Below are 13,679 nucleotides of genomic sequence, written 5' to 3' on the forward strand. Positions count from 1 at the left end.
CTGCCTACCACATGGGAAGTGCAGGGTTCACACCCAGGGCCTCCTGACCTGTGTGGAGCTGGCCTATGCGCAGTGCTGATGCGCGCAAGGAGTGCCCTGCCACGCAGGGTGTCCCCCGCATAGGGGAGTCCCACATTCAAGCAGTGCTCCCTGCAAGGAGAGCTGCCCTGCATGAAAAAAGTGCAGCCTGCCCAGGAGTGGCACCACACACACGGAGAGCTGACCCAGCAAGATGACGCAAGAACAGAAAAGAGATGCAGCTACCCAGTGCCACCTGACAATGCAAGCAGATGCAGAAGAACACACAGCAAATGGACAGAGAGAGCAGACAACAGGGGGAAGGGGAGAAACAATAAATCTTTAAAACAACAACAACAACAAATATTCCATTAAGTGTAAAAAAAAAGTAAATATACTAAGTGAAAGAAACTAGACAAAAGGTACTACATGTTGTTTGACTCCATCTATTCAAAACATAAATACAAATAAATTAGAAGAAAACAAGAACAGCTCTGTAAGGCAGGGGAAGTATAGAGAGATTGAGAGGTAATTATTAAGGGGTAGAGCTTTTTTGTTTTATTATTATTATTAGAATAATCAGAATGCTCTAATAAAGATTGAATGCACAACTATGTGATTATACCAGATACCACTGATTGTACATTTTGGATGGATTGTAATCTTTTGATGGATAGTATGCTTTATTAATATGTATCAATTAAAAAGCAGTTAAAAATGACAGCAAGAGGGGTAGAACTACGTCGCTAAACAAGCAAATAACAAGCAATGGGGCACTAGCTAAGTAAATCATTGGCACATCCATTCCATGGGAAGCTGGAAAAATGATGTAGATTTGTATTTACTGAAATGTGTACCCAATAATTTTATAGGGTGAAAGCAGGCCATAGGATTTGTAATTAGTAGTGCTAGCATATGGGTATGAGAGTGGTTTGTTTTTTGTTGTTTTTTCTGTTTTTTTGTAGTAATGAAAATGCTGTATTATTGATTGAAGTGATGAATACACAACTCTGTAATTACACCAAATGCTATTGATTGCACACGTTAGAGAAATTTTATGGTTTTTGGGAAAAGAAATAGGATGGGTGGGGGCAAAATACACCAAATGTAAGCTATGGACTATAGTTAGTAGTAATACTTTGACTATGCTCTTTCACAGTTTGTAACAAATGTTTCCCAGCAGTGCAGGGTGGTGGTAGCGGGGTGATGTATGGGAGCCTTGTATGACGTTATGCGTGTTTGCTTTGTAGGTTCACAATTTTTGCTATACACTTACTGTTCACGTATGTTCAAGTATGAATGATATGCTTCAATAATTTTTTTAAATGAAAAAAAAACCCTGTGAGCCAATAAATATCTCCTATTAAGCTCAAAAAAGTTTTTTTAAGATTTTAAGTTAAAATTAATTAATTTTAATTAATTGCTTTGTTGGAGCAATTAGATCATTTGAATTTTGGAATGTCCACGTTTTAGATATGGATTATTGCTTCCTTGTGGTATAATTAGGTTCCATTTAGATTTAGGTTCAAAAGGAGGAATCGTGGTTGGCCCTGAATCAAGGACAGCAGTTTGATGGAGCTTTTGGTTTTAAGCAGGAGCCTAAAAAAGTGTGTTCCTGTGGTGCATTGGACATTTCAGAACTTTGAAAGGATTATGGTCGATTCATTAGAAAGAAACATCGGAGTCACTGGTGACAGTTGTGAGCTAAAATATATTTGTAGTCCTAGTGAAAACTGGGAGTACACAATATAGGCATCCTTGATTTAACTTGTTCTTTTTTTTTTTTTTTAATTTATTTATTTAATTCCCCTCCCCTCCCCCGGTTGTCTATTTTCTGTGTCTTTTTGCTGCGTCTTGTTTCTTTGTCCGCTTCTGTTGTCGTCAGCGGCACGGGAAGTGTGTGCGGCGCCATTCCTCGGCAGGCTGCTCCCTCCTTCGCGCTGGGTGGCTCTCCTTACGGGCGCACTCCTTGCGCGTGGGGCTCCCCTACGCGGGGGACACCCCTGCGTGGCAGGGCACTCCTTGCGCACATCAGCACTGTGCACGGGCCAGCTCCACACGGGTCAAGGAGGCCCAGGGCTTGAACCGCGGACCTCCCATGTGGTAGATGGACGCCCTAACCACTGGGCCAAAGTCCGTTTCCCGTGTTCTTTAGAATTATAATGCAGTTAAATCTAATTATTACCAGAAACCACTGTGGAAGGATTTTCTATCCAAAACAGTAGGACAGTTCTGGACCGTGACCTTCTTTGAGTATTGTGCCTTATTGTATGGTCAGAGCCCTAACTTGAATATCTTAAATTTCATTCACTGTTGAGAAACGTCATGTTTCCAAAAATGGGATATTTTTTCCCTGCTTTCTATTAATTTATCTTTGAAATGGTCATAATGTCTCTTGATTCTGCTATATTTACATAATGTAATATCATGGACTACAACAATTTTTGCATTTATTAAATTCTGAAAGTACATTTATATTGGTTGAAAACGTTGATTTCATTGGACAGGCACTAGTAGTTAATTAAATGTGATGACCTTATTATATGAAAGGCACAAATTTTACTGGGTGTAATTTCCTGATGAGATATATCAAATATTTGGAAAGTAAGATGTATGTTCTTTAGGAAGATGAGAAGGAGAAATTTCTCTTCTTTTTTTGGCATGAAAAGTGAATTTTTATATTGTTTATTAAATAGTTTGCCATTTTATTAATTATTGCAACAAATGTCTAATAAAGGATTACTATCCCTAATATGTAAAATGCTTGTGTGGAGTAATTAAAAACTAAAGATAAATGCTTAAAACGTAATTGGATGAAGGCTATTTATGGACAGATTTAAAAGAAGATAGAAGTGGGTGTTCATCTTTACTGTGAATAAATGAAATAAACAAGAAAATTTTAAAGTCTGTACATTTACTATTTGTATATATTTTAAATAAATTAAAAAATAAAAATTTTTAAAAGAGGAATATTAGGTACTTCCTTTTGAATCATAACATATGAGGGACATGGTGTCTGGCTTTTTATTTTTTTAAAGCAATTTTATTGGGATATATTCACATACCATACAATCCATCTAAAGTTTACATCCAACAGCTTTTGGTATAATCACAGAGTTGTGCATTCATCACTGCATGATTGACTTTTAGCGACGCTAACACTGAGCCAGAGGGATCATGTGGAATCTGTTTGATCCCTTCTTGCTTCATCAACCTTTTTAATGGTGTTACCTTCCACTGATGACCATAGCTTTAATCCCTTGAGTCATAAAAGGGCGATTTTTCAGATTTCTGTCATTGCCTCTGCACTTAAGAGCTGGAATCCTGTGAAGAATTTTCCTTTGACAACTTTTGGCGACCCCGAAATAGAGCTTTTCCGTGAAAGAGGGATGAACTACTTGATTCTTTCTTGTTTTTTAGTGTCATGAGTTGTACTCTAGGAATCTCCAAAGGTCACTGTATTAGTCAGCCAAAGGGGTGCTGATGCAAAATACCGAAATCTGCTGGCCATTAGAAAGGGTTATTTATTTGGGGTAGGAGCTTACAGATGCCAGGTCATAAAGCATAAGTTCCTTTCCTCACCAAAGTCTATTTCCACATGTTGTGGCAAGATGGCTGCCGACGTCTGCCAGGGTTCAGGCTTCCTGGGTTCCTCTGGGCTCAGCTCCTCTGTTTCCTCCAGAAGGTCAGCTGTAAACTATGAGGCTCTCTAGGCTTTGCCTCTCTCCACAAAGTCTGCTATAGACTATCAGGTGAACTGCTCTTCTCTCTCCCTGGGGCTCCAGCTTCGGCATCAAACTCTAACATCAGAAACCCTCAACTCTTGTCCTCTGCCATGCCTTCTATCTGTGAGTCCCCACCCACCAAGGGGCAGGGACTCAATGCCCTAATGACATGGCCCAATCAAAGCCCTAATCATAACTCAGTCATGCCCAGTAATAGACCAGATTACAAACATAATCCAGTATCTATTTTTGGAATTCATAACTATCTCAAACTGCTGCAGTGACCAATGACACTTTTTTCCTGTGTGTTGTTATGAACTCATAGTTTTAATATCCATGCAATCTCACCCCTTTCCTTGACCCCCATTCATATATCTCTAAGTCTCCTTCCTTCCTTTCTTTTTCTTTTTTGCGTCCATTGTCCAGTTGTTTCCACCCGTGACCCCTGGGAGTCCCTCGTGTTAGCCCGTGCCTGCATCTTCCCCGCCACCGGCCCTGGGGTTCCCACGCCATCCGCTGCCTGCGTGGCTTCCACTGCTGTGGTCCACGTCCCTGTTTCTTTCTTGCTGAACCTTTAAAAGCACACAGCTGATGCCCTAGAACTTCATGGTCAAGAAGCCAGGCACGGAAGGTCACAGGTTCTAATTCCCCTTAAAGGAAATATCCAGAGTCAATACCTCAGCAGAGATAAAAAGCAGATTAGCGGTTGCGAGAGGGAGGAGAGGAGAAGCGGAAACAGCCTGATGGGTCTGTGTGTTTATTTTGTAGTGATGGAACTATTTTGGAGCTAGACTGTTTGAAGCTATTCACAACCTTGTGAATGTACTAAATGCCACTGAACTGTTTACTTTGAAATGGTTCCTTTTATCTAATGTGGATTTCACCTCAATTTGAAAAAAGACCTCTAACCATATCTGATCCTATCATTCTTCTGTGTAAATTGCTCTCCATAGTTCTTAGCTTGAGCCCAGGCTCTCCCCGCCACCCCCCCTACCCCGAGATGGCTCCCTCGTCTGTCTGCTCATTGTCTGTTTGCTGTGTCTGCTCGTTGTCTGCTTGGTCTTCTTTAGGAGGCACCGGGAACTGAACCTGGGGCCTCCCGTGTGAGAAGCAGGCATCCAGTCGTTTGAGTCACATCTGATCCCTGATTGTTGTGTCTGCTCATTAGTCAGCTCGTGGTGTCAGCTTGTTGCATCAGCTCGTCGTCTTTAGGAGGCAGTGGGAACCGAACCTCGGGACCTCCCATGTGGGAGGCAGGCACTCAACCGCACGGCCTCATCTGCTCCCTGCTCGTTGTGTCTATTCATTGCGTCGGCTTGTTGCATCTGCTCATCTTCTTTAGGATACACTGGGAACCGAACCCAGGACCTCCCATGTGGGAGGCAAGCACCCAACTGCTTGAGCCACATCTGCGTCCCAACTCAGGCTCTTGAACATGGCGTTCAGGGCTCATTCGCTCTGGCCCCTGCCTGACTCCTCCGCTTCAGCAGCTTGTCATGCTTCATCTGTATGGGCTCCTTACGCAGTCCTCATTTCCCTGCTCCCAGCCCTTACCCACACGGTTTTCTCTGTCTGTGTCATGGTTCCCTTTGACCAGCTCCTCCTCCTCCGTCCAAGGCTTAGCTTAGGTCAGTGATTCTCGCACCTGACTGCACATTAGACCACCTGGGCAGCTTTTAAGAAACACTAATGTCTGTGCTCCACCCAAGACGGGTTCAAATCCCCTTCTCTGGGGGTGAGGCCTGACTGATAGTTTTTTGTCTTGTTTGTTTGTTTATTATAGAAGGTTCTGGGGATTGAGTCTGGGACCTTGTACATGGAAAGCAGGTGCTCAACCACTGAGTCACCCCCGCTCCCCATAATTAATTGGTTTTAAAAGCTTTCACAAGTGATTCTGACGTGCAGCCAAAGGTGAGAACCACAGTTTCGCGTGTTCCTTCCTCCGGGAAACTTGCCCTCCCCTCCCAAGCCTGGGTCACGTGCCATTTATTACTGCCATGCCGCCCTAACCCTTCTACCGCTCAGGCCTCACTGTGCTGATTCTTGGGTTTCCCCCACACGAGACGGAAGCTTCTTGTGGGCATGGGCCACATCTGTTTGGTTCCCCTCTGGGGTTACTCAGCACCTAGTGTTGGAGCCAAGCCAGGAGCTCTGCACTGCAGAATGACCCGAAACCCGCTCCCAGGATAAGCGGAGGAACAGATTTATTTCAGGCCCAGAGGAGAGTCAGTCTCCAAATTCTGAGCCCCAGGGTTCAGCTTTCATAGGTTTATGTAGGATTTTATGTGGGATCAGCATGACTTTTGCTCATTGGCTGACGCGTTGCTAGGCGAAAACTTGCAAGTGGGGCTACAGAAGCAGAACGCAGGTGCAAGGTTGTGGGCTGATTTACAGAAGGTGGGTGGGAAGCCACTCGTTTGATAGCTTCCTGCTAGGCCATGTTTTCACAGGCTGATTTACAGAAACGGGGCAGGAGTTATTCATTTGATATTCTCCTGCAAGGCCGTGCCCTCACAGGCCGAGCCACAGAAGCGGGGGCAGGAGTGACTTGTTATATATTTTTGCAAGGTTATGCTTTTTATTTCTCAAGAATAGTAGGTGCTTGGTAAGATTTTGTAATGGATGGTAAGGAGATGTTTGGGCCCGATCTTGAGGTTGTACCCCTTTATGAGTGTAAATGAAGGCTAATCGCGTTGTCTGGTATCCAGGGGCCTCTACAGCCTGTTTTTTCTTTGGGAGGCATGGGGCAGTGAACCTGGGACCTCCCGTGTGGGAGGCAGGTGCTCAACTGCTCGAGCCACGTCCGCTCCCTGCTCATTGTGTTTTTGCTCATTGTCTGCTCATTGTTTGCTCCTATGAAACCTTCCTCTAGACAAGTGGACTTCAAAATACCCTCTACTGTTCCCAATCTACCTGATATTGCTTTGCTCCCTTTCTCCTTGTTCTCCAAATTTCCCTAACTCAGGGGCCACCTTGGAACTCATGGAACTTGCGGGAAGCCCTTATTTGACACTTAGTCATATACAGACTGTGAGAATGTTTTCAAAACCGTTCATTGGGGCACCTGGTGTAATAAATCATTTTTATACTTTTGTGAATTTCTTTGGGGGGTTTTTGACTTTGGATAGAAATTAATGGGAGAATACAATGATATGAAATTGGCACTCCTGCCTATTTTTTTTTAAAGAGTTCTTAAATTATGTGGTCATTTTTGATAGCTTTGTTGAGGTGTAACTTACAGACAGTAAAATTCACTAGTTGTCCACATGTATTCTGTGCTGAGCTGTTTTACTTTCAGCTACAGTCCTTTCCTCCAGTTGGATTTCAGGACCCATGTGATCGTGGAGGGGCCCGGGACTCCTACTCTCACAGTGGCTTCCAGATACGGCTTAAGGGCTACCCCTAAAACCATCTTGGATGGTGCTGCTGCTGCAATTAAAGCGAGTGTAATGGCTCTTGAAAGCTTAAAGATGCACAAGGAATCCTACCAATCACAGAAAACATGAGTTAAAAAGCGATTTCCTGGGAACAGGTGTGGCTCGAGCTGTTGTGTGCCTGCCTCCCACACAGGAGGTCCAGGTTCAGTTCCTGGTGCCTCCTAAAGAAAACAGGGAAGCAGATGTGGCTCAAGCAATTGGGCTTCTGTCTACCATATGGGAGGACCCAGGGCCTCCTGGTAAAAACTGTGCCAGGCCCGTGCAGTGGGCGACGCAGCAAGATGATGATGCAACAAAAAGAGAGATGCAGGGGAGAGTCAAGGCAAGACATGACAGAAACCAGGAGCAAGCGACGGGCTACCTTCTCTCACATCAGAGGTCCCCAGGATCGAATTGCATGAAGCCTAGAGGAAAAACACAAGAAGAGAAGACAAAAAAGAAATAGATACAGAAGATCACACAGCGAATGGACACAGACAGCAAAAACATCAGTGGGGGGGATAAAAAAAAAAAACAACAAACAATGAGCAGACAACGAGCAAAAACAACGAGTAGACAATGAACAAACAATGAGCAGACAACGAGCAAAAACAAGAAGAGCAGGGAACGGATGTGGCTCAAGCAGTTGAACATCTGCCTCCCACATAGGAGGTCCCAGGTTCAGTTCCTGGTGCCTCCTAAAGAAAAAACAGACAGACAACGAGCAGGCAACGAGTGCTAACAGCGAGCAAAAGTGACAAGCAGACAGATGAGGGGGCCATCATGGGGAGGGGTTGGTTTCTTACAGCTCTGGTCCCCTTGGCACTCACCGTTCTGGCGCTGTGTTTTTCTCTCCACCAGAGGGCAGTAATCCACTCTGCCCTCCCCTTCGAGGTCTTTGCTGATAAATCCTAGCATTTTAGTTCTAGAAGTGACTCTAAAACAGTGTTTCTCCATCTTCTATTCAACTGTAAAACATATATCTTGCTTTGCAACCCAGTACACACGCCTGTGCATATGCAAATGCCCATATGTCTGCAGAACCCAAGTTTCACAAAAGGGTAATCATCTTTTCAAGGTGCAGTACACTCGGATAGTTTCTGTTCTCTTTGATTACAAAAAGAAAAGGTGCTGATCCTCCCCCAAATTGATTTCACGGCTTACAGATTGAATCACAACCCATCCTTAGAAACGTACCGCCTGAGAGATTGTTTAGTCTGATAGTCTGGATATTTATGGAGGAGATTTGGATTAGAGGGACCTTGCCTGGCTCACACTGGGACCTAGAGCAACGCCTAGGATGGGGATGAGGGCTCCAATGTCGGATCTGGTGTGTTCAACCCTGTATGTTACCCTTAGAATTTTTTTTTAATTAATGTTTATTTATTTACCCCCCTCCTTGTGACTTGCTTGCTGTCTGCTCTCTGTGTCCATTCACTGCACGTTCCTCTGTGTCTGCTTGTCTCCCTTTTCGTTGCGTCATCTTGCTGCGTGAGCTCTCTACAGGTGTGGGCCGCCAGCTCTCTGCAGACGCAGCCAGCCCGCCCTTCACAAGGAGGCCCCGGCACACGAACCCAGGGCCTCCCGTGTGGTAGACAGGAGCCCAGCTGATTGAGCCACAGCCGCTTCCCTACACTTAGAATTTTCTTAATGGGTCATGGGGCCCCCAGTGACCCTGTGCGCAGGTGCGTCGCAGCCACAGGGGTGTGTGTTTGTGTGTATGCGTGTGTGCGCTCCGTTCCCAAGATCCCTGAACTCGATAACACCGGGGATCCCTGCCAGCAGGTTTTCTCTCTCAGGGAGTATAACTTGCATCTCAACCACCGGTGGTCAGACTGGTGCTGGCCTCTGGAAGCGAAGTCCTTGGGGAGTCCTGCAGGTGAGTCTTCCGTGAGGAGTTCTGCTACCTGGTAGCTGGGCCCGGCTGAGCGAGAGGTACTGTGCTTTGTCCTGCAGGCCTGGCGTGGCCGAGAGCCGGGCGTGAGCTCCCTCGGCACATGAGGCTGATTGAGTGGGCAGGGGGTCGCCAGCTTGCTGTCGGAAGACCTGCCGCTACTGCAAGCAGGAGAGTCCATCCATCTGTCCCACGGGATCCAAGCCCCCTCTCAATTAGAGGCAGAGTGGGCATCACCCTCCCAGAATCCTCAGGACTAGGGAATAAAATATGGACCAGAGTGGACTTACTGGTATTCTACTATTGACTTATTGTGATCCTAGCAATGGAAGAACTTTTATCACGGATGTGGAGGCTGCGGCCACCGGAGGTTCTGAGGGCAGGGAGAGGAAAAAATAGGTGAAATATGGGAGCATTTTTGGGACTTGGGTATTGTCCTGAGTCATGTTGCAATGACAGATCCAGGCCATTCTATATCTTGTCATAACCTACAAAATGGTACGGGAGACAGTGTAAACTACAGTGTAACCTATCGTCCATGCTTAGTGGCAAGGCTCCAAAATGTGTTCCTCAATTGTGGCAAACGTACCACACTCATGTTGTTAATGTGGGGAAATGTGGGAGGGGTGGGGAGCAGGGCCTCGGGGAATCCCCTCTGTGTTTGCTATAACATGTATGCAGTCTTAGTACCTTTGTAAAAAATCAAGCAGTATATGTCGACCTCTAAAGGTCTGCTTCTGAAATGCAGACGGCGGCCGTTCTCACGCCAGCCCACCCTTGCTCTGCAGAACGCCTCCCAGAGGACGTTCGAGGTCAGCTACGGCCGGGACTGCTTCCTCAAGGACGGCCAGCCGTTCCGCTACGTCTCGGGCAGCATGCACTACTCCCGCGTGCCCCGCTTCTACTGGAAGGACCGGCTGCTGAAGATGAAGATGGCCGGACTGAACGCCGTCCAGACGTAAGTGGAGGGCGCGGGCCGGCCCCGGGCCGGGAGGTCACCGCTGGAGAGGGGTGCAGGTGGCCGGCTTGGCGCCACTCAGAAAGGGGCGCTTGCCAAGGGTCTGCAAGTGGCGCGGCGTGCGCCAGGCTGGCGCGTCTTCCAACCTTGACCTTGGCACCAGCAATCACGAAATGACTATTGGCTCGCAAAGGGGAAAGGAAGTGATGACTGAGCATGTACCATGTGCAGGGCCCTTTGCACAAATGATTCCGTTTCTCTGAGGTAGAACTCAGCCTTCTCGTCTATGGGGGTGAAGCTGACACTGGCCCAAAGTCCTACCTTTATTTAGCCAGAAGTCCAGCCAGGTTTTGAACGTGTAGGCAGCCAAGCTTCTCTCGGCTATTAGGAAATACGACTGGTTACAGGGATTCCTGAAACCTGCTTTGCCTTTTTTTTTTTTAATCTATTTTTTTTTAAGATTATTTTTATTTATTTCTCTCCCCTTCCCCCCTGTTGTCTGCTCTCTGTGTCCATTCACTGTGTGTTCTGTGTCTGCTTGCATTCTTGTCAGTGGCACTGGGAATCTGTGTCTCTTTTTGTTGCATCATCTTGCTGTGTCAGCTCTCTGTGTGTGCGGCACCACTCCTGGGCAGGCTGCGCTCCTTTCATGTGGGGCGGCTCTCCTCGTGGGGGCACACTTCTTGCACGTGGGGCTCCCCTACGCAGGGAACACCCCTGTGTGGCACGGCACTCCCTGCGCGCATCAGCACTGCGCATGGGCCAGCTCACCGCATGGGTCAGGAGGCCTGGGGTTTGAACCCTGGACGCTCCATATGGTAGGCAGACACTCTATCTGTTGAGCCAAATCCACTTCCTTGCTTGCCTTCTTGATTCTGTTGGGGTAATTCTATAATCTCAGGCTATAGAAGTACCCCAATAGCGCTCTGTCCTCGTTGCTTCTCATCTGCTGTTGCAAGGTGACTCATTGGGAAGGAAATTGGGGGAGCTGGCTGCTCTGGTTTTTGCATTGCTGATGTGGATTGCAGATAACTTTTCTACTGCAGATAAGGGTGAGAGAACCCCGAGGCAGCCTCCTGGGACAGATTGGGTGAATCCCACCCATTATCCTGGTCCTAAGGCCCCTGGCAGAATGATCTTGGCATCTGTCTGTGGTTTCGCCTCTTAAATTCTGAAATCATGGGGTTGAGGAAAAAGGATAGGAGCCAGGATTGTCAGAGGGCCTCGTGATGGGAGGGTGCGGCTTCCTGGTTCAATTTGTTTGTTCCCCATGCCGTGGGAAGCCAGGGGAGCTGGTAGGCGGGTTTTGGTTCTCTTTGCCACACTAGTTCTGATACAATCTTTTATCAGGAGGCCGCTGAGCTTGGAGGTTGACACACCTGGACTGAAATCTTGAGTCGGTTTTCTAGCCGTGTGAATCTGGGCAACTAGTATTGTTACCAGATTTTATTTAGGTTCTCGACTATGCTGCAGAAATGAATTTCAAGAGCACGTGGGGTGAGTTAGGCCAGTAATTTATTCAGGCAGGGAGAGACGAGAAATGGGAGAAAGTAACAGATCATGGGTCCCAGGTAGAGAGGAAGGGGCTGAGAAGTGATGAAGTGGGCTGATTTACAGACTACAATTCCCCATTATAGGTTATAAATGCCCAGGTTTTACTTGTGCGTTGATCCATGCGGGGGGGAGAAGGTGGCCAGAATTGGGGTCCAAAGGGGAGAGAGAGAATTCAGGCCTTGCACCTGCTTTTTGGACTGTTAATTATTCCACCCCTTTGCTGGTGGCAAGGGAGGAGTCTGAGCTATGTACTGTTTTGATTGGTTACCCCACCCATCAATCTCCCAGGAGGGCCCAATGATCAAGTCCTTGGGGAATATCCAGGCTTCTCCTGGCTTCTGGAGGAAGTCGTCTTCTGCATGGCAGGATCCTGGGGAGGTCTTCCAGCAGCCATCTTGGGTTATCAGCGTCCATGTGGCTTCTTGCCAGGTTCCAAGATCCATCTTTTGATGCCTTATCTCACTAGCTGGCCTCAGTGTCACCTTTCTGGGCTTCAGTCTCCTGTTTGGTTGCTAATACTTTTCTCTCAGGTTGCCTGGGGATTTAGGAAGACAGCTCCCACCAGAACACTCCCACCAGACTGGGGGTTCCTCCGATTCTGCTGACCTCCCTGCCCTACAGCTGCAAAGCGTTAGGTCCCGATCTGGTGGGCTCTGTGTGGAGATTCCCCATCACTCCCCGCAGAATGGACCTTCGCAGATAAATGGGAATGGGACTCAAGAGCATTCAGATTCTGGGGCTTTGAGAAGGGTCCATTATCAAACGCTGGCCTTCGTCAATCCTCTGGCTGTCCCCTTAGAGAGGCCACTTATGGAAAATTCTTCTCGCCTGGTGCGCCACAGACAAAGATTTCTGCCCAGCAAAATCAGAAAATTCAATGAGAGGTATTATTGGGGAAACTGTGTTCTCACACTAAATTTCTAAAGGTCTCACAGAGCTTTAAAATCTACTTAATCATCCATAAATACTAATCTAAATTTTTATGCCTTTAACAAAGAGTAATAAATAATTATAAACTATGGCTATATATATGCAACTGCGTTAAAGCAAGTATATGGAATTAATTTTCTATTCTAGATTATGTTTTAAATCTTTTTAAGAATTCTAGTGGTAAATCATCCGTAATCTACCATCATTATATCTAATTTCATTTTATAGTTACCTTCCATTCATTGCTTACTTGCATAAATATTTTACCATTTTTATTACAAACTCTTTTTCAAATAATGAGTCTACCTCTTATTTTGGCAAAGATGTTTTCAGTTTTCCTAAACCTTACACAAACATGTAAAACTTTTACATAGTAGTAATTAGCATTGAGGCATTTCTATATTTATATAGACTTATAAATATTTGCTTTTTTAAAGGGAACATTGTATTGCAAGTTATATTTTATGTTATGAAGCTTCTGTAAAGATTATTTTGATAAACTTTGAAGTTAATGTGCTACCACTTATGTATATTTTTATTTTTGAAGAGCAAGCTTTAAATGGCAGTGGGCATTCTTTGTGGGTCATAAACTAAAAAACGCTCCCACCAAGTCTGACTACCTTGGGTAGCTGCTGTGAAAAGACACAGCAGTGCCTCTTTCCAAGGGCCTGCCAAAGTGGAAGGTTTGTGTGTCCCTTGCAAATGTAGTTCTGAAGATAGTTCAGAAATGTATGTGGGAGATCTCGATTTTTCAGTTTTTCCCCTTTATCTTCCAATTATAATTATGATTCTTATAGGCATAAGAAGCTAAAAACATGCCTCACAGATAGATAGTGACCAGGTGCCAAAACTCTACCTCATTAATGAGGGAACTAGCCAGATGGCAAAACTGATTCAAAGAAGAAGTCAAAGAACAGAGTTTTACATGGTCTTTCAAGAGAGGTGAGCAGAAACAAATTTGCCTTCAGACACAAGGCTGATTTATGTTGTAAAAGGTAAGGAACCTGTACCCTTTGGCATCGTCTTCGGTATGACAGTAATCCATTTGTGTCACTGTTGGGCTTGATCTGTAACTTTACATAATCTTCCCCCTAATCATTAGTAAGTAGGCGAGCCGATGCGGCTCAGTGGTTGAGTGCCGGCTTCCCACCTAAAGGTCTGGGGTTCAATTTCCTACCCTGGTA

General features: G+C 45.8%; 1 protein-coding gene and 1 non-coding gene across 3 annotated transcripts in view; both read left to right on the forward strand.

Moving 5' to 3' along the window:
• GLB1 (galactosidase beta 1) overlaps nucleotides 1–13,679 on the forward strand; it is a 120,905-nt gene that overhangs the window by 22,554 nt on the left and 84,672 nt on the right. For both annotated transcript variants that reach the window (XM_058290589.2, XM_058290588.2), the window contains exon 2: nucleotides 9,842–10,011. In XM_058290589.2, the coding sequence (XP_058146572.1) occupies nucleotides 9,842–10,011 (170 nt within the window). The remainder of the gene's footprint in view (nucleotides 1–9,841; nucleotides 10,012–13,679) is intronic.
• LOC111767255 (small nucleolar RNA SNORA2/SNORA34 family) lies at nucleotides 1,563–1,699 on the forward strand. The gene has a single exon (XR_002799123.1). It is a non-coding gene; the product is annotated as a small nucleolar RNA SNORA2/SNORA34 family (small nucleolar RNA).

Source organism: Dasypus novemcinctus, chromosome 31 (assembly GCF_030445035.2).
Source record: "Dasypus novemcinctus isolate mDasNov1 chromosome 31, mDasNov1.1.hap2, whole genome shotgun sequence".
In the NCBI taxonomy this organism is placed as follows: Eukaryota; Metazoa; Chordata; class Mammalia; order Cingulata; family Dasypodidae; genus Dasypus; species Dasypus novemcinctus.